Source organism: Polyodon spathula, chromosome 14 (assembly GCF_017654505.1).
Source record: "Polyodon spathula isolate WHYD16114869_AA chromosome 14, ASM1765450v1, whole genome shotgun sequence".
Lineage (NCBI taxonomy): Eukaryota > Metazoa > Chordata > Actinopteri > Acipenseriformes > Polyodontidae > Polyodon > Polyodon spathula.
In genome coordinates, this window is record NC_054547.1 from 25624937 (window position 1) to 25644086 (window position 19150).

Consider the following 19150-nt stretch of genomic DNA (forward strand, 5'->3'; position numbering starts at 1 on the left):
GCTAGCTTGGTGAAAGCTTGCAAAAAGTAGCCTGTACATCGTAATGTACTCCAAATAGTCTTTCTCAAATATGTGACTGCTTTTAAAAAAAGCTAACATTTACTGAAAGCATTTGACTTTGGTAAGGTTCTTCTGACAGCAGGTCATTGCAATGGCTCAGTCTCATGTCGACTGTTAGTTTCCGTTTGAACTGTGTTTTATTTTTGCACTGCTTGTGATATACTGTCAAAACCCCACTGTGGAATGGCTGTAAAAATATTAATTAACTACTGAATCAAACCGCTGACAGCATGATAGTATCTGAGGCTACCAGACTAATTTGGGACAAATATGATTGCTTCAGGTTTAATGCTGGTTTTCTTCCCATTTGCATTCTCCAAAGCCATGGCCTGTCATTTTCTAAAATCAATGCCTGTCTTGTTGCAGGATATTCAGTATCTTTGTAAATACACTCTGGTTTTGCAAATAATCTGTTGGCAAGGACATTATCACTCAAATGCACACATACCCTTTAATAGAATTATAGTCTCTCTACCGTTGAAATATAGTTATTTTTGGATGCTGATGCAATGGCTAAACCAACTAATTTATTTTTAAAAATGCATTCTTCTTGTTGTTTAGATTCTCTTTGTATTTTCTTTTCAGCCATCATATTCTGGTGACTTAAATCACTCTTTTGTCTTCAGTAGCGCTCTCAGAATCCTGTCTAACCTTTTGGTACATCCGGTGTACCCATGTGTAACTATTAACCTGCCCCCTCTGAAGACCTCTTTGTCTCTAGTCAATATTTTGTCAGAAATAAATCATAAGAAATACTAACGTTGCTTTTTCTTCTATCCACCAGATGTATTTGAAGGTTAAACGTGATTCTCAGAGCTTTATTGACATGAAAAATACTTTAATTAAGATATTGTACCAACGTACCAATACCAACGTACTTAAATTAAATTCACTAGCCTCTCATGTATTTAACTTCTAATGCCCTTTGGAGGGATGAATTGTACTCTCAAGTGAAATGGCCACCCCTCCCCTATGTTAAAACAGCAGTTTAACAGACAAAATATATGGGGGAAATAAATCAAAATGTGATGTTTAGATTAATGCAACAGCAAGAATCAAACCAGACAAGTGATACAAGTCAAAAGTGGAGGATGACGCAAATGTCTGACTTTGTTTTACTGCAGGGATTACAAAGACGTGGAGGCTGCCTTAAACGCGATGAAGAATGTCGCCAGGCTGATAAACGAGAGAAAGCGGCGCCTGGAGAACATTGATAAAATCGCCCAATGGCAGAGTTCAATAGAGGACTGGGAGGTCTGTTCTAAAATGTCATCACATACAAACAGGCACCCAGCCACTGTCAATATCTAATACAGTACATGGTTAAGATTAGTATAACTGCTCTAGAAGTTTTCTTAATGTTGAGTTCTTAGGAATAGGTACTATATTCATCTTCTCAACCATCTTAAATGCAAATCATTTTGCAAAAAACTAAAAGCTCATTTATTTAAGTAGAAACTTGTCTGCAAGTTAACAAAACAATGTAACCTCTATAGATTGCTTCTTAAAATACAAGCAATTTGTGTCAGACAGGTTGCATTGTTAATGTATCCTGTAAAAATACTGCTGCCATACATCTCTACATCTGGAGTTGTATCCTGCTGCGCTAAAGGGGGATCTAGCCATTTTATTGTTTGCTTTTCCTTTGGTGCTGATCATTATATCAAAGAAAATATATTTCTAAATATCTCACACACCTGTACACATATCAACATCAGAATGGCTTCTCTGAGCTCTCTGACAAAGACGTTTTTGTGAGTAATAAAATCCATGATGAGCGAGCTGATGGGGATAAGGTTGAAAACACGTTGAGGTACTTAAATTCACTGCTGCAAGTCCAACCACATCTCGAACAGTATTAGCCGATACAGATCCTCCATATTTCAGAATACCAGAGACAAGTTACTTCAGAAACATGCTTTGCAATGGAAATCTCAGCTGATTACTTCAATATCTTGACTTCTCACAACCCATATTTATAACCCCCCCTCCTCAGGGTGAAGACTTGTTAAGCAGAAGTTCAGAGCTGATTTACTCTGGAGAACTGGCCAAAATCTCCCAGCCTCAAGCTAAGAGCCAGCAGCGCTTGTTCTTCTTGTTTGACCAACAGCTTGTCTACTGCAAGAAGGTAAGGATGGACACAGGGCAGGGTGAGATGAGCCAAAATAAGAAGCCCACAATGGTGAAGTTTTTATATTAATTTAAATCTTTTTGTTTTACCAGCAAATTCTCTGTATTATTTTCTATACACAAAAGATGTTCTAAACTCTTTCCTTGTTAGTTTCCTTTGCATATCTGAACCTCAGTAGTCTGATTTGACCTAGAGTCTGAAATTTGAAATTAATTAGCAGATTTTGTTCATCTTCTTTAAAAGTTCAGTGCAAAGCAAGTAATGTAAACTCTACTCAGAATTAGGGATGGGACAGTATAAAATTTGCACCATATGATAGCTGTTAAAAAAAAAAAAACGGTATAAAGTACATCATGCAAGTTATCAAATAAAGATTCAAAAGAAGACTAATGTAAATCACTTAAATTACCATAATTCACAAAAATAAAACCAACAAAACACACTTATTTTCATGGAATGATTTAAACATTTAGTATTTAGTATTTTACTATGCCAAATAACTTGGTATGTTTCTTTTTTTATAAAGGCAATCGGGAATAATAATTAAAATGTATAAAATTAAATACATAAATAAATACATAAATAAATAAATACTTGCTGATGGCAAATAGAATTGGGAAATGATTGACCTTTTGCTTAAAACAAACATGCACTACAGGTTATTATTTAAGAGCAGAGACGAGTCGTTTATTTTTTCAACCAGATAAATAAAATATGTATAGCAAACAGAAAAGTATTTTAATACTAAAATGTGTTATTGGATTTATATTTACGACATTGCACAGGTAAGCTTCCAATTATTATTACACATATGGAGTTAAAAAAAAACAAAATAAACACTTCACTTACCTACGAAAATTGGAATACTGTTACAACTTGTTTAAACAAAACTATGTTGATAATAAGTAGGCTATCCTGCTGGAGTCGCAGGGCTGTGCTAGTTTTATTTGAGACATTGGTCGTTTTCTTATAGCTCAGATTTCCACAGTTCTGCACAGTGCTGCACAGAATCTCTGAGATGCACTGTAGACGTCACTCAACACCCACAGAAATCTGTGCAGATTCTGCATAGCCCAGTGCAGCTTTGAAATGTTACTGCAGGAGGCTGGCTGTGGCTGTGAACCAAAGGGACGATGCAAAGATCACAAGTGACCTGCTAATCGTAATGCAAATAACCACTAAAACTACTGCTGCCACCTTGTTAGCGGAGACAAACTACATTTTATCATTATACAACGAAGCTGTGAACAGCTTTGTCAATGCTATATTAAATAAACAAATAAATAAATAATTTAAATAAACGTAATGTACTAAATCCATGATAAGTGATGTATCATTTTACAACAAAGTTAATGTTAATCTATTACATTAAAAACTAACTGTTGATAATCCAGACAAATGTAAACATAGCAAATTGAAATTGTGTGCTCTGCTGCAAGGTTTGGAGAATGCGTTTCTCTAAAAGCTGCATGTGACGTCATAAAGACAGCAGCCAAGAGCAGCCGGCGCAGCAAGCTCTGGGTAACAGAACGCAGCAATTGAAACGTGTATTCTGTGTCGTTGACAGTTTCATTCAAAACCATTATCAAAATACACTATCAGTTCACAAAAAGATCTTCCTCAGACACTTTGTTAAGGCTACAAGTACCATCGCTTGATTTAGAAGAAGCGTGTTTGCAGTTGAAAAACTTGTTAACCGTTGCATAACCGAATTACGATAATTGTGGTGTCGAATAAAAGGAACTGTATTAATACCGTAATTTACCTAAACCACGGTAAACACAAAAACCGGTATACTGACCCATCCCTACTTAAAATAATTATCTGCCACTGGGCGTATTGAAGGCTACAAGTACTGTGGGCACTAACCCCACTCCGCTCTGCAGGACCTGCTGCGCCGGGACATGCTTTACTACAAGGGCCGAATAGACCTGGATGACATGGAAGTGCTGGACGTGGACGACGGGAAGGACAAGGACTTCAACGTGAGCGTGAAGAACGCCTTCAAGCTGCGCAGCCTGCACTGTGACGAGGTCCACCTGCTCTGTGCCAAGAAGCCGGAACACAAGCAGCGCTGGCTCCGCGCCTTCGACGACGAGAGGAGGCAAGTGCAGCACGACAGGGAGACAGGTGAGCGTTTCCTCTTCACAAAGAGCAGTTTTAATAGCCAGCGTGGAAAAGTACTGAATTGGGGACATAATAAGAGCCTATGTCAGTGGTCATATTTAAGTTTGGGCAGCAATTGAATAATCTTTTGTTCCAGAGAGCTACATTTGGCAGCTTTCCATTGTAGATCTATTATCAAAGTAAAACTATGTATGCCTCAACTAACATTTTAAATGCTATTTCTTGTTTATTTGGCTTTACAGTAACCACATTTGGCAGCTGTCCATTTAAATCCCAGTTAATGCACCCTTATCAGTTTGGAACTGAATTTGTATGAATTGAAAATAGTCGTACTACATTAACTGGCAAAAAAAAACATGAATTATCTAGAATCTAAGAATTGAAAGGTACAGAGAGGTTTTGCTGGAGCTCTGATCTGCTTAAATGCCAGATTAATCCTATACCACTGATCTGAAACTGCTGCAGTAAAAGTACTACGTAACCTGAGATAGAAATATGCCTCACAAATACTGTAGACCTTTATTATAGCAGAGCTTCATATAGGAACCTTTTTGTCCCTTGAACCAATTATTGTATAGTGTGCACTTCCATTCACTATATACAGTAGATCTCAAATGTGCAGTTTTGAAAGAAACACGTTATTGTAAACATTTAAATTTGAAGCAGTAGTAGACTTCCTGAGAGTAAAGGCATCTAAACTTTCTGTAGCCCAGTCTAGTACCATGTGTTTCTGTCAAAATTCTGGCACATCTTAATAGTGTTATTGTATAAGCATGGGAAAGAATCGCAAGCTTCAAAATGACTGAATTACCAGTAAACATTTGCAATGGACCTAAATATTGAAATTTATATTGCCAGTCCATACAGCTCCTAAAATCTTGTCAGTGTGTTTATTTATTATAGTCTGAAAAACCCAAGCAAACAGTGAGCAATTGCATTGTGGTCTCGGAGGGTATTACAGTCAACACACTGGTCCATGTATTCCTTTGTCTGCATTTTTATGTGTACAGTGGTCTTTATTGTCTGTTTGATTTAGATGCAGCACCACGACCGACAGCTATTCATTTTGAAAAACTGCATTCTCTATGTGGGTGTTGCTGTGACTCAAGTTATTGTCCTTGTGCTACCATTACCCCTTAATCCAGAACCACTGCATTGCTGCTGAAGATGAGATTGAGTTGTCCAGAATAGCATGTCCATATAGTGTACTGTACAAATACAGTGCAGAAAATGTGCTTCTTGTTGTGGGTGACACCTGATATAGGATCAGCCGAATATGTAAATAAAATATAGCGTTCAAGACCACAGATCTCATCAGTTTCCACTTCTCATCTGAAGAGAAAGCTAGTGTATTTAATATGCATATTCATCTGAAGCTATTAATAAAATGTATCACCAAAAAAGAACCTGCAAACTATAAATACATTAGTGTCTGTAGCACTCTGCTGATAATGTAACAACCAGCAATTGTAATCCCTCCTCCCACCAGGCATTGGTGTTGTGACCTATCCCCTCATGATATTTACTATCACAACCTAATCCAGCTGCTCTGAGATTACAGTGTATTATTTCCTAGCTCGAGAAACCATATGAGACAGCACAACAGCCATATAAGAAGTATTAGAATGACTCTCACAATCTGATTTCTTTCATATTACATTCTCCATGTGTTAGCTAAAACATCATACTGAATGAAAAGTGAAAGAGCTTTGTGTTGTATTTCTACACAATTAAATTATTTCTCCACAGTTTGTGTTTAATTACTGTAATTACTTTGTGTGGTCAATTGTAATATTAGAAAGTTTGTAATTTGCTGCTTATAAAAAAAAAATGAACATCGTGGGCGTGATTTTCTACTGTAGGTGTGCAATATGCCTAAAATTTGCCCACAGGGGAAAATATGGGCCACTGACGTTCAAGTCGTTTTTTACAGGTTGTCTCCAGAATCCCAAATAAGTTTTCAGAAAATGAATTAGAATAGAATATCTCTTAATATTCAGCCAAAGTGTAAAGAAGTAACACGTTTTATAAAAATGCAAAATGTGTCGCTTTAAGTTGGTCTCAGTTAGGCTGCCTCTCGCATAAATGTTTGACATATTGTTGTCTGCTTGAAGGTTTTGCCATAACGGAGGTCCAAAAGAAACAGGCCATGCAGAATGCATGCAAGACCCACCCAGCAGGAAAGCCTAAAGGTAGGTGTACTGTTAAAAAAAAAAAACCTGTTGAAGAGAGAGTAGGTGCATTTACACTACCGCTCCGGAATCGTTCCGATAAGATCCTGAGCAGGAACTGTACGTTTACACTTGCTCAAAACAGTAGGGGGTACTTCTCACAGGAGCAGACTTGAGCATGCGTACTTTGAGATGGAAAGAAAAAAAAAGAAGCAGCAGACGTCTGTAGTAACGAGCATCATCATTTGAAAATATCTCCAGTGTAAGCAGTGGGCCTCAAACATATTATCAATACTTAATATAAAAAGTATAGAAATGCGTTACACTTACTTTTTTAGATGCTACGAGTTGGAGTTTAAATTTGCTTGAGTTCCCGCTTTCAGTTCCAGTGCTTAAATGAAAAGGCAGCACTGTGATGACGTTGCTGGTTAGCATGCAACGCTCGCTGGGTATTTTCTGCAGTCTTTCCAGAATACATACTCAGCATGTTTAAACTGAAAAAAGTGACCGGAATCCGTCCTTTTGTCCTCTCAGTCCGGAATACGAACTCAGCATTTGAGAGGATAAGAGGACGGATTCCGGAATATGCTCAGTTGCGTTTACACTAACAAAAAGTGACCGGAATCTGTCCTCTTAACCTCTCCATCCGGAATATTGGTGCCAGTGTAAACGCACCTAATGAATTGGGCATTAATGCATTTACATTACCCCTCCAAAGGTTTTCAAATAGAAGTGAAATAGTTCTCTATTTATCTCAATGGGCTGTCCTCTGCAGCTGAAAAAAAGACTGGTCAGGAAAACCGAACTATATGTAGGGCATGTCTGAGGCACAAACTCCAATAGCCACTGCTTGTGTTAATCCTGCTCAGTCTCCACTGCTGCCAGCCAGCATCCTTCAAAAGAACCAAATGACACCTCAATACACCCTCAATTACGCTAAGAACTAGTTCTGCCTATATATATATATATATATATATATATATATATATATATATATATATATATATATATATATATATATATATATATAAATATGTTTTACATTGTAGTTATTAACGTAATTGAAAACTAAATTGTTGAGAAGAATTGAAATATGTGTGGTACAAGTATGTCAAACTGTCATATACTGTAAGGGTAGCCGTTATTTCCATCTCCATTTCAGTACTTTCCTATTTATGCACATATTTTCTGTCCCTCTTTTTTCCCTTCTGTACCTCTTGTGTGTGTGTTTGTCTGTTGGTCTATCTGACCCCCCCCCCCCCCACACCCACACACACCCACTTGTGTCACAAAGACATCCAACACTTGCTCGCCAGTGGCTCCTCTCTCTCCCAGTCCTCCTCCTGCATTCATGAGCCTCCGTCCCCCCAGCTCAAGCTCCCTCCTTCTCCCGCTGACCTTCCCAAGACCCCCCGGATGACCCAAACACGACTGCTGCTTCAGAAGGGGGTCTGTTTGACCCCTGGAGCCCTGCGCAGGGCCATGTCCTGGATGTCCTCTCAAGGAAAAGACCTCTTTCATTAGAGCAGGGTAAAGTTACATGTGTAAACTCATCCCAGATACTGGCCTAACCAAATGATACGTGTTGGAGCCTTGAAATTACTTACCTGTGTTTGTCCTATTGGTTACCAGCTCTGTGTATTTTGATAAAGTATGTTTTGGTTTATTGATTGTCTTCATAGAAGTTTCCCATAAAAAGCATAACTAAGTACAATAATGAATAGTGCAAGCATAGTAAAGCATAAGTAAGAATTGTGTAGGCCAGGCAGATATGGTAAAGCATACTAAGACATATGGCAAAGTTTTAAAAGGGTAATAACTGAAGTAAATGCAGAAAGAATAAAGGTAGATGTTTTTGTGTAGCTAACTGAAGAAATATCCAAATGCAAATAAATAAATACACACATTGAATTTAGCCACAGAAAAAGGTTTAACACAATGGCACATGCCATGGTTGCATCAACTTGATTTAGAAACACTTGCCTTCACTCTGGATCCCTTTTAGGTTCAAACAAATTTGGATTGAAATGACATTGTGTTTTATAACCCTGTTTGAATTGTGGTTTTTGCTATTGTCTCATGTCTTACTTTAACAAGTATAACGTCTTGTGTTAACACTAATGCCAGCCTGTTAAAGCCTTTTAGAAATGATGAAAAACATTTCAGGTATAGGCAGGTAATGAAACTGAGCGCCATTGGATTACTGCCCACTCAGACATTTGATGTGTGATGTGTGTGGAAGATTGTTATACATTTTAACCCTATACATTTTACATATTCAAGGTGATTTCTTTTTTTTTCTGTAATGTCTTTTTAACAAAATGTACCTCGCCTTAACCTTAAAGCTAAGTGCTCAATGCCTTGAGCTTATTTTAAAAATTACATAAAGCCATCAATATTGGACACACTCAGCGCAAACATCAGGGACAAGAACAAAAAGTGGCATAAGCCACTACACAGTCTAGGGGAACAGGTGTCAGCACGCAATCTTGTAACACCCTGTTTGTATTATTTTTGTGGGGTCCAGCTGTCACCAGGCCTTACTACGACTTCCTTCTGCGCCAGAAGCACTCGACCCTGCCAGCCGCCCTCCCCCAACAGCAGGTCTTCATGCTGGCCGAGCCCAAGCGCAAGCCCTCCCACTTCTGGCAGAACATTGGGAGACTGACACCCTTTAAGAAATGAAATGGAGAGAGTTCTGCGCCTGTGCCTGTATTGAAGCCCTAACGCCCCCCTTTTCATTGTATTGGTCCTCGAGAAAGCACTTTATAGGTTGGTTACAATCAGACTGAGCACTTGCTCCCAGACAGTATTCTCATAACAGAGGAGGTCATGTTGCTACTGCTACTACTACTACTGCACCCTATTTATTTGAAAGACCTTGACTGAAGAAAGAACTGGTTTACAGTGTTTTTGTTTTGTTTGCTTTTAATGAATGCCAACTGTTAGCAGTGCCATGTAGCTTGTTGGCTGTGCATAGCATGTTAGCTTTGGAGAGAAAACATCTCTGTGTAGTACTAAGACATCGGTTTTTATTTTGTATTTCTTTGGAGAGAATACATTCACACATTTGCTTCGTCATTTCCTGATATTCTTACATGCCTGGATTTCTAACAGTTCATTCCAGAATTGTCTATAGAGTATTCTATAGATTGATGTCATGGGCCCTTTCATAATAAATGGAAGAAATGAAGAAAAAACAAAAACAACAAGAAGAATTGCATTTCAGATAATTGTGTTTCCTTTATGTATAGATTGAAGGGATTTACTATACAATAGGAGAGGAAATGAGTGTTTCAATGGTAAAGTACTGTATATTTATAAGTTGAATCTGCCAATTTAAAAAAAAAATAAAAATCCTAAGAGCATATTTAGAAAGTGAAATATTTTATAGTTTATCAAAAGCATGTGCCTAAACTGTATTACAAAAATACAGAAACTCTTCTGTTTTATTTAACATGACACTTTGTTTAAACTAGCCCAAACTAGCTCAAGTAGTCACTCGTCATCCCTACAGATATTTGGAGTCCACATCTTCTTCTGATTATGTGTCTGTGCGCTTCTCTAACCACCTCTTCTCCAAATTTCATTTTTGGGGGTTATTTTTTAACAGAGGCAAAGAGATTATAAGGTTGCCTGAGGGTGGCATTGTACAGTATGTGTTCTTTCAGTTTTGATTTGCAAGCCACAACTTCCGCATGAACCCAAAAACATATTTTATATGAATTGTTGTCTTGTTCATTTAAATGTAAATGATTTTCGCTTTGAAAAGTCTGAAGCCACAACACCACAAGCAGCTTGATCCTCCCTGCTGGTCTGCACTAAAGGCAATTTTGATTTCCTAAACATTAAAGGGTTAATCTTTAATAAATGTGCGTAGCCAATCAGAAAAACCATCAAAAGATGTCTGCTTTTTCAATGACTGCAAGTGTGTAAGTGCATTTGTGTATAAGACTGTATGTCTACAGCATTTCATTATATATGGAAAATAAATATTGAATATGAAATTGATTGGCCTATACTGTACACTAAGACGATATTTGGCCTGTATATTTTTTACAGTGGTTGCAGAAAAATTAAAAACACTTACTGTTGAAACTCTCAATATTTCTAGTCCGCAGCGAGGGTATCTTTACAATTAAAGCTTTAATTAAAGACATGCTGTGAAAGGCTGAAAGGTACACAATATCTAGAACAGAGTGCTAGAGGACTGTCAAGCCTATAGTCCAACATGGAGGGGAGACGCTGATGTTAAGAACATACCAAATGATAAAAGAAAGCATGGAATACTATACCAAAGTTAATTAAGGGTAGGCTGTATGATGAGAAGGTTGAGGTTATTTCACATTTTTGTACTGTAAATTGGCTTTTATAATAGCAGCCCTACTGTTCCCTGCAGGAGTCTTACAGCTCGGGATTGTGAAGCACATAGCAGTAAATATCATGAAATGCTTGAGTGAGATGCTTTCCATACATATAGCTGCAAGCTGGGTTGGAGTGTCACAGCAGAGACAAGGTGTTACATGCAATTATGGATTTGCATTGATTTACTGGACGTCGCATTTAAAAACAGTGTTAATAGGCCATTCCAGGCTGCTTTTACACTACAGTCTGGACTCCTGATAAGCATATATACTGTATAATAAATCCCTTTTGGTGTGTAATGCACATTAAGGGTTTTAAATCCTGTTACTGCAGCAAACCTTAAAAATAACCTGAATCTGCTTTTACTTAAAAATATTTGCACAGCTGTGTAATGCCAGCTAAATACAAAATCCTTACTGATTAATCCTTTGTTCACAGCAAGATCAACCAGTTTTTAAAAGCACTGTACTGCCCTCTACTGGAATAAAACACCCACTCCATTAATTTTGAGTTTTGCACATATAAGAGTGGGATTTATACTAAACTGCTACAGTGCATGTGCCAAAAGATGCCGGATTTCAAGCAGCACTGGGGATAAAGAATTTAATTTGTCCAAACGGTTGTGTATGTAGGCTGTTCCATTCGTACACTGACTCTTGATCCAAAAACATTGTTTGCAGTTCTGAATAATCTACAAAGATATTCCATGGTTTTATTGATATAATAACAGATTCTCTCTATCCACACTGAAAGAATGTGACAGGTCCACCGAAAATCTAAATTACAAATGTATACATCAGTAGAACAGTAGCTAAAAATCAACACATTTGAAATGGACAACTTCAACCCAAGTACTAGGGCACAAATTGAGTAATCTGCCAACTCTGTAGAAAATCAAGGAGATTACTACACTGTACCTAACGGGGGTATACTGTATTTAGTGCCAAAGAAGGTAACAGTGTATATGCAGATATTTATATACACATACTGTGCTGTATATACATAATTACAAAGCAAGGTATTATTGGGGGAATACATGGGGAATAAATTAAGCTTAAAAGAAGGTACAAACATTCCAAAATTCCGTCTAAACTCCAAATTCAGAAAAGATGTGTGTGTAATATTTGTCCTGTGTTACCATTAACAACCAGTTTAATTCCATTACCATACAGTATATTCTATTTTCTTCTGAATGCCTCATTTTGATAACAGACACCCTCTTACTGTGCTGTTGAGTAAAACATGACCGTGTTTAGATGACCAAGGCTGGGACAATGGTGTCAATTCTATGCAACAGGAACCCTGAAAAATGGCCATGTTGTCACTTTAGGACGTCACTAAAAATTGAATTACTCCCTGGCCGACATCACATGGAAAGTAATTTTAAAATGTTTTGTTGTCTACTGGCAAAATAATGTTGCTAAAGTTTCTCAAAAATATAATGTTCTGAATTCTGAAACTGGGTTCATTTCATGTAACTGGTTTCCTGCATACAATGTTCAGTAACCTTTCTTTTTATAAAAAATAATATTGCAATAGGAAACCAATTGAACAAATATCATTTCTCAGTTTATAACTGAACATGAGATGAGGCGATCCTTTTGGTGGAATATTCCATGTGTTATTTAATACCCAAATATTAATCTGTGTGACAAGCCAAGCTGCCTGAAACAAATGTTGTCATCAAACTGGTTAGTAACTGAGACTAGTCTTAGTTGTGTATCTGTTGGTCAATAGCCCCCTTGAGAGTAATATATTGTGACTAAGATATTGGCCATTATTTGTGGACAAGGCAGTATAATAAAACACTTTGGAATGCTGCAGTAATTCAACAGGGAGCCTGCATAGTTTAAGCTTGAAAACATTTGAACTTAATCTGGGCTTTATTGTATAAAAAATGATAGCTTTGCTGAAGATATAGCATTGCAGCCCTATAGTTCCATTACCATGCCTATAGACAATGACATGCCTATAGCATTGCTGTAATTTTGATTGTGTTCAGGCCTAACAATATGCACAAAAAGTGTGTGAAAATTCTAGTGCTAGTGTTTTGCTAAAATAACCTAGATTTATTACTTGGTGGTAATATCTCATATAAACAAGTAACAACATTAAAATGCAATTTATTTGCCTACTTATGTAACATATTCAGGAATTAGGCACTCAAACCATGAAACAAGTGATGTTACTAATGCATTTTGCATAAATGATTTAGAAAACTAAGATCCAGACATGTAATATTTCTGTATATATAAATATTTTCTGAAACAGTTTAGCTCGAATTTTGTGGGAGAATGCCAGTATCAATGCTTCCTGCACTGTTTTATATTCCAGTGTGAGCTAGGCACTTGTGATATGTAAGTGTAGTTTGTTTAAAAACAATAATTCTACAGAATTTCAGTGTTTGTATATTATATCTTTGTATGTAATGGTTGTTTACATATTGTATGCACTCAAACCATGAGAAATAAAACAGTTTCAATGGATTTCATCTCCTTAGTCTGGTGTGTTGTAATTCTACACTATAGAAGATCCTACATTGCTCCTCCAACATGGTCTACAGAATTTAAACTGAAGAAAACACTGCAACAATCTCCTATAAAACAATTTACAGGTAAAGACTAAAGAAACGAGTAAATGTACAAACACGTTTTCTTTTTTTACATTTCAGTTCTATAACTTTTTATTTTTATTTTTTATTGTAGAACTTAAAGTTGCAACTTATGTCATGGGGTTTAAATTATAATTCCTACATTGAGTTTATTGTAGATTATTCATTTCAGCAACTAGTTTCTTATGGAAGCAAGACTGGATTAGTTTGGTGTTTTGAAATCAGGAAGGATAATTTTACTTGGACTGCAATATAACATGCCCTGGACTGTATCCCTGAACATTTAACTGGTTGTGCAACTGACTTATTCAAAATAAGCAGAAGCCCTGCTCTCTAATTTTGGGGGTGGGTGGTATTATTAGGCCATGCTAGTATGATCAAGCCAATCAATCAATCCTGCTTTTTTTAAAGTTCTGGCCTTTTTTTCTTATTTTTTTTCTTAATACTGAACTCTTTGGTTCTTGCATTCCTAGTCAGTTATTAAACTCTGTGTTACTCGTCTCAGTAAGAATAAACTGAGTATTACAGGGACAGGGCAATTAAGGTCCTGGTTATAAACGAGCAATTCAGGTCTGTTATGCTGGTGTCTAGTGGCATTTTAATAAAATGCATTTTGTGATCTTCCATTTTCACTTTCGATGGGATTTATTTATTTTTTTGCATCTTAACATAGCCATACAAACACACTAAGAATATTTAAGACTAGGAAGCAGCCTTTATCAAGTAGGCTATAAGCCATTAACATATATGCACAGTACAGTGGGGTCATGTAGACTGTCCGCTCGCTGTGTAGAATGGATTCCACTTACATTGACAGGTAATATTAGTTTCAGTCCTGTTGGTGTTAAAAAGTAATATAATGGAAAACATGAGAATTGCGTAAATAACTTTAAAAAAAAAAAAAAAAAAAAAAACTAACTTTGTTCATTTCTTTGGGAATTTCTGGTCCTGATGTTAATCCACTAATGTGAACTACACCACTGGTATGCTGCGATTCACCCTGAGACTTGTTCTTTATTTTAGGCCGAGAACCCTTCCCAAGAGAAGCCCTGATATTTGTCTTACTCACACATTTTTGATTTGCAGCTGTTGACAGGACTCATGTTAATATGTAAAGTATTCTGGGTAGGACTACTTGTTTAATAAGTGATATTCTACCCAGCAGTGAGTGACAGCATCTCCCAATTCAATAAATGGTTCTAAATCTCTTTCTAAATCTCTGAGCTCTGGGGTGGGTAATTTTATCTTTGTGAATGAATTGATTTAAAATATACCTGCCAGACAAGTAACCCTGGTTTTGTTCCAATTAACTTTGTAGAATGATATTGGAGAAGTTTAATCAACTTCAGGATAGGTAAGACAGGGTTGCCAATATATAGCAAAATGTAATCTCTATATAAAGGAAGCATTACAGGGCCCTGCTTTGTTGGAATTGCTGAGTGTGACTTGATTTCAAATAGCAAGTGATGCCAGGCAATGGCAAATACAAAGGGGGGATTGCACCAGTCTTATTCCTCTATACAAGGGAATTGTTTTGAAGAGTTCCATTACAGAATACAGTTGAAAGTGGTGATTTAAACATGGTATCAATTGACTGTATAAAGTTGGGGTGGAAACCAAACTTATTATAAAGGACATTTTTACTGTTGGATTCTTACTTATACCTAAACACATCCCACAGAAAAATGTTATGCAACTCTCCATTACATTTCTACATCCTACTGTTATGCAGGCCAACAGAAGATCCATACACACTCCTTTCCATGGTTCCAGAGTCAATTGACTTATTGCTTGCACCACAAAAGGCACAAACAAGCATTATTCCCCCATTAATCAGTTGGCAGCCTGCTGGAAAGGGTAGCCAAGCTGAAAGGAATGAATGTTCATATTGTATTCCCACATATAAACAGGAGCCTATTCTCCCTATTTCACCTTTGATCCACACCAGTGTCTGTTTGGTTGACCACGACGGGACGTGATTCCTGTTGACTTTGCCTATAGGGAGCTCTGGGATTCCAGTTAGCCCTGGAAATTCAAAACACTTCCCACTACAGTACTTCCAGTAACTAGTGCCATCCTGCAAGGAGGCTGTGTGGTCAAGTGGTTAAACAAATGGGCTTATAACCAGGAGGTCCTCAGTTCAAATCCCAGCTCAGCCACTGACTCATTGTGCTGTCTTTTAAGTGAGACGTTGTTGTAAGTGGCTGATGCATAGTTCACACACCTGAGTCTATATAAAAATAAAAAATATTATAAACAATAGTATCTGGTGCTCCACTGACTTTCATAGTAAATCCTTACCTGCATCTTGTCTCCAATTCATTAAAGGGCTTTAATAAAAAAGTTTTCCATGACTTGAAGAAATAAGAAAACACCACACAGTCCAAATAAGCAACACACGTCAATCTTTATTGAAAATTTAAGTATTAATACATAACTTTGTTACAATAAACGTGCCTTTAGAATTTAAATTTGAGCATCCACTCAGATTGTTTAAACAATAAAAACTGAAGAAAAATACACATAATTGAACTGGCTCAGAATGAAACGACAAAATCATTTATGCTTTAAATCTTAATTTGTCTGGAAGACAACACTGACCTAAACTAAATAAAAGAAACTACCAAAACAATTGCTCTTTAAGCATAGTGCTTCATACATCATAAAAAAGGGGAAAAAACTGACAAATAAGCTTATTTTAAATAACAATGGGATAAGGAGAACCGAGAGGCTTGTGTTTCAGAAGGTTTTCTCATGTGCCAAGTTTTTCAAGACCTACATATATTATTTGACTTGGACAAATCAAGCAATAACCTCCCCCTCTTAGTTTGCTCCAATGTCTTTGAAGAAAATCATACCACAGCAGTTCAATAAACTACACCAGCAAATGCAGTCCCTAACTATCTCCACAGAGATTGAAGGACAGACACAGCTGTAACAGCAGGTTGATTTGTCAATTGTCAAATGTAGTCTGTTTACCAATTGGCAACAGCAACAGTGCCAAAAAAAGACCAGCATCAGGCTTGCTTGCTGATCGAACTATTCTTTTATTATTTTTTTTGCGAGTATCAATACCGCTGTAAGCATAAATCACCAGATAACAATAGTGTTATTGTTGTATTCGCTTATTATACAGATAGTATTTCAAAACCTGTGCCAGTAAGAGGGTTCTTTGGACATCTGAAATACAAAAACTCCCACCCCCTTTAGATGATTCAAAAAAATGTGCACACAGAAGCCAGTAGTGTTGGGGTTGGTAAAACACAACTCACTAAAATTCAAAATTATAAAACATTTGTATATTCAACAGGTGTATAGATAGATATATATATAATATGGATATATATATATATATATATATATATATATACTATATATATATATATATATTATAATAGAGATCAAGAATAATGTACTTATTTATCAATGAAGTTAAGGAATACTTTGCAAAATAAATCACAAATAAGACTGAAACAGACACGTCCCTTAATATTTAACTAGGTATCAGTTGCTATGTATTGCTTTCAGGTACAAGCTGTGAGGTACATTTGTTTGGAATCCTCAATGTTCATGAAAGCACCTAAGAATAAGTTGTTACAGTTCCTAGGGTTTACCAGTTTCATTATCTCAATCTAAAGTGCTTTATATGTCAGAAAACCTCAAAACCAGACAACTAGGATTTTATGTATTTTTTTTTTTAAGACCCCTTGAGCATATTTCTCATGAACTTTCAACAGCACTGGATATAGAAGCTGTTTAATGGGAGACTGTTCTGTTGAAACATAGTGGTCTTTTAGGCCAGAAACTATCTCAGCACATCCCTGGATTCTGCAGTCTCATTCACTGCAAAATAAATCATAAACTAAGTGACATATGGAAACACTGTTAATCCCCAGCGCTCTCTCTTAGTACTTCATTTTTTTTTTCTTTACGGTTTGTCACAACAATTGTTCGGGATCGACAATCCAATTTCAGTTCTGTGCAGACGGAAACAAGTATGGGCCTTGCAGATTTGTTCAAAAAGTAAACTGTGTTACTTTCCACAGAAAAAAAGATAAATAGCTTTTACAGCAGCCAAATATGAAAGGGTACAATGATTTGATACCAATTACAAAGAGTAGCAATTTTGCATCCTTAATATGGTATAGGAGAATTTGCTCAAGTCTGAATGTCATTTTCTCTGTATTTTTTTTCAGGCCCTATAATAAAAATAAAAGCTGAATGATTTTCAAGCACTAATGTACTGTGCTCGTCAAGGTTGCTAAACAGAATTGTAAAATAAAACCATGAAAAAAAAATACAAAAAAAACCCACCAAGTACCTGCCACTGCACTAACAATACAGAGAAAATTAAAGGCTAGTTGCAATCAAGATAGACTTATCCCCGCTCCAGGACAGGACACAAACATACACAACCACTATACTTCTTTATTTTTTTTTTAAATTCATAATGACTAAAATGCCATTTAAAATTGACTTATACGTCAATCTAAGCCTTTTAAAAAGGGAACAATCAAAATGTAAGTCCATGTTTTTGCCAGTTTATTACAAGTCAGTCAGAATTTTATCATCATTTCTTATGAGATTTTTCATATTTTCTAGTCTTGTGTGGTCTCATATAAAATAAATAGTAACAGTAATAGTAGAACGTGATCCAATTTTCCAGCAGCCTCAGATTTCAAGCTATTTTGATTGTCGCAAATTAGGCCCTGTACATTTATAGGTTGTGGTGAACAGTACTTTACTACGTCATGCAGAAGTTCCATCTTAGTAATTAAAAAATAAAAATAAATAAATAATAAAAAAATGCTTTGCTAATATATATATATATATATAAAGCAAAAGAATATCTTAAAAGTTTACTTTTTCCTGTGCTGATTTTAAACAAACCAAGAATTAGTTGTAATTCCTCTTTTTACCTTTAAATAATTAATAAAAAGTGATTTGGTGCGTTTTCTTGTTGCAGGCTGGCACAATGCTATATTCTACATAGCAGGTATTGGAGGCAATATTTCTGAGCAAGATTCCACACAAAACACTGCTAACCATGCTGCAGCCAGACCACAAAGGGCCACTGGGACAGTGCTCTCTATTAGTGCCAATTTGACAGTGTTAATGGTGAAAGAAATAGTCTGAGACTGTGGAAACACATTACACACACTACCTTAATCTACCACCATAAAAAACCAAATCGACTTAAGTTAATTGCTTCATATAAATATAAATGTATCCCCAATTACAGGCTTGTGTAGGAAGTTAAATATGAGCTATATGCAAGTCTTAAGACCTAAGTCTTAAAAGCATCAACTGACAAACATTCTGACCAATTTGTTCAACTGAATGGAAAAACACACAAACAACTGTAACAAAATTGTCTGTTCCCTTGCAAGAAAAATAAACTTTCAATTTGATCCTCATCAACCTTGTGGACCACCATGTTGCCATGTTCTGGAGATCCCAATAGCAAGTCATGATGTGTAGACAGCTACTTTTGCTGTGATATTTGGATATATAAAAACAGAATCACAGATAGAGGTTACCATTTTAAAATTCCAACTTTTAGGTGTGGTGTAGAATCAGAATTTAGAAGCTGGAAAAAGTGGTTTTAATTTGTATACTCACGATTTACTTTAAAATGGATTTAGTTTGGGAGAAAAAGCTGATTATCTACAGCTAGTGGTCTCT

General features: G+C 36.3%; 1 protein-coding gene across 7 annotated transcripts in view; it reads left to right on the forward strand.

Annotated features, from left to right (window-relative positions):
* Positions 1-13345, forward strand: part of LOC121327429 (rho guanine nucleotide exchange factor 4-like) — a 195385-nt gene extending 182040 nt beyond the window's left edge. For 6 of the 7 annotated variants that reach the window (XM_041271493.1, XM_041271498.1, XM_041271497.1 and 3 more), the window contains 6 exons: positions 1185-1314; positions 2057-2188; positions 4078-4321; positions 6433-6510; positions 7784-8019; positions 9017-9104. In XM_041271493.1, coding sequence (XP_041127427.1) covers positions 1185-1314; positions 2057-2188; positions 4078-4321; positions 6433-6510; positions 7784-8013 — 814 coding nt within the window. In that variant the 3' untranslated portion in view covers positions 8014-8019; positions 9017-9104. Of the gene's footprint in view, positions 1-1184; positions 1315-2056; positions 2189-4077; positions 4322-6432; positions 6511-7783; positions 8020-9016 lie in introns of all 7 variants that reach the window. The other variant, XM_041271494.1, reaches the window with a different exon arrangement.
* Positions 13346-19150: the final 5805 nt, after the last annotated feature.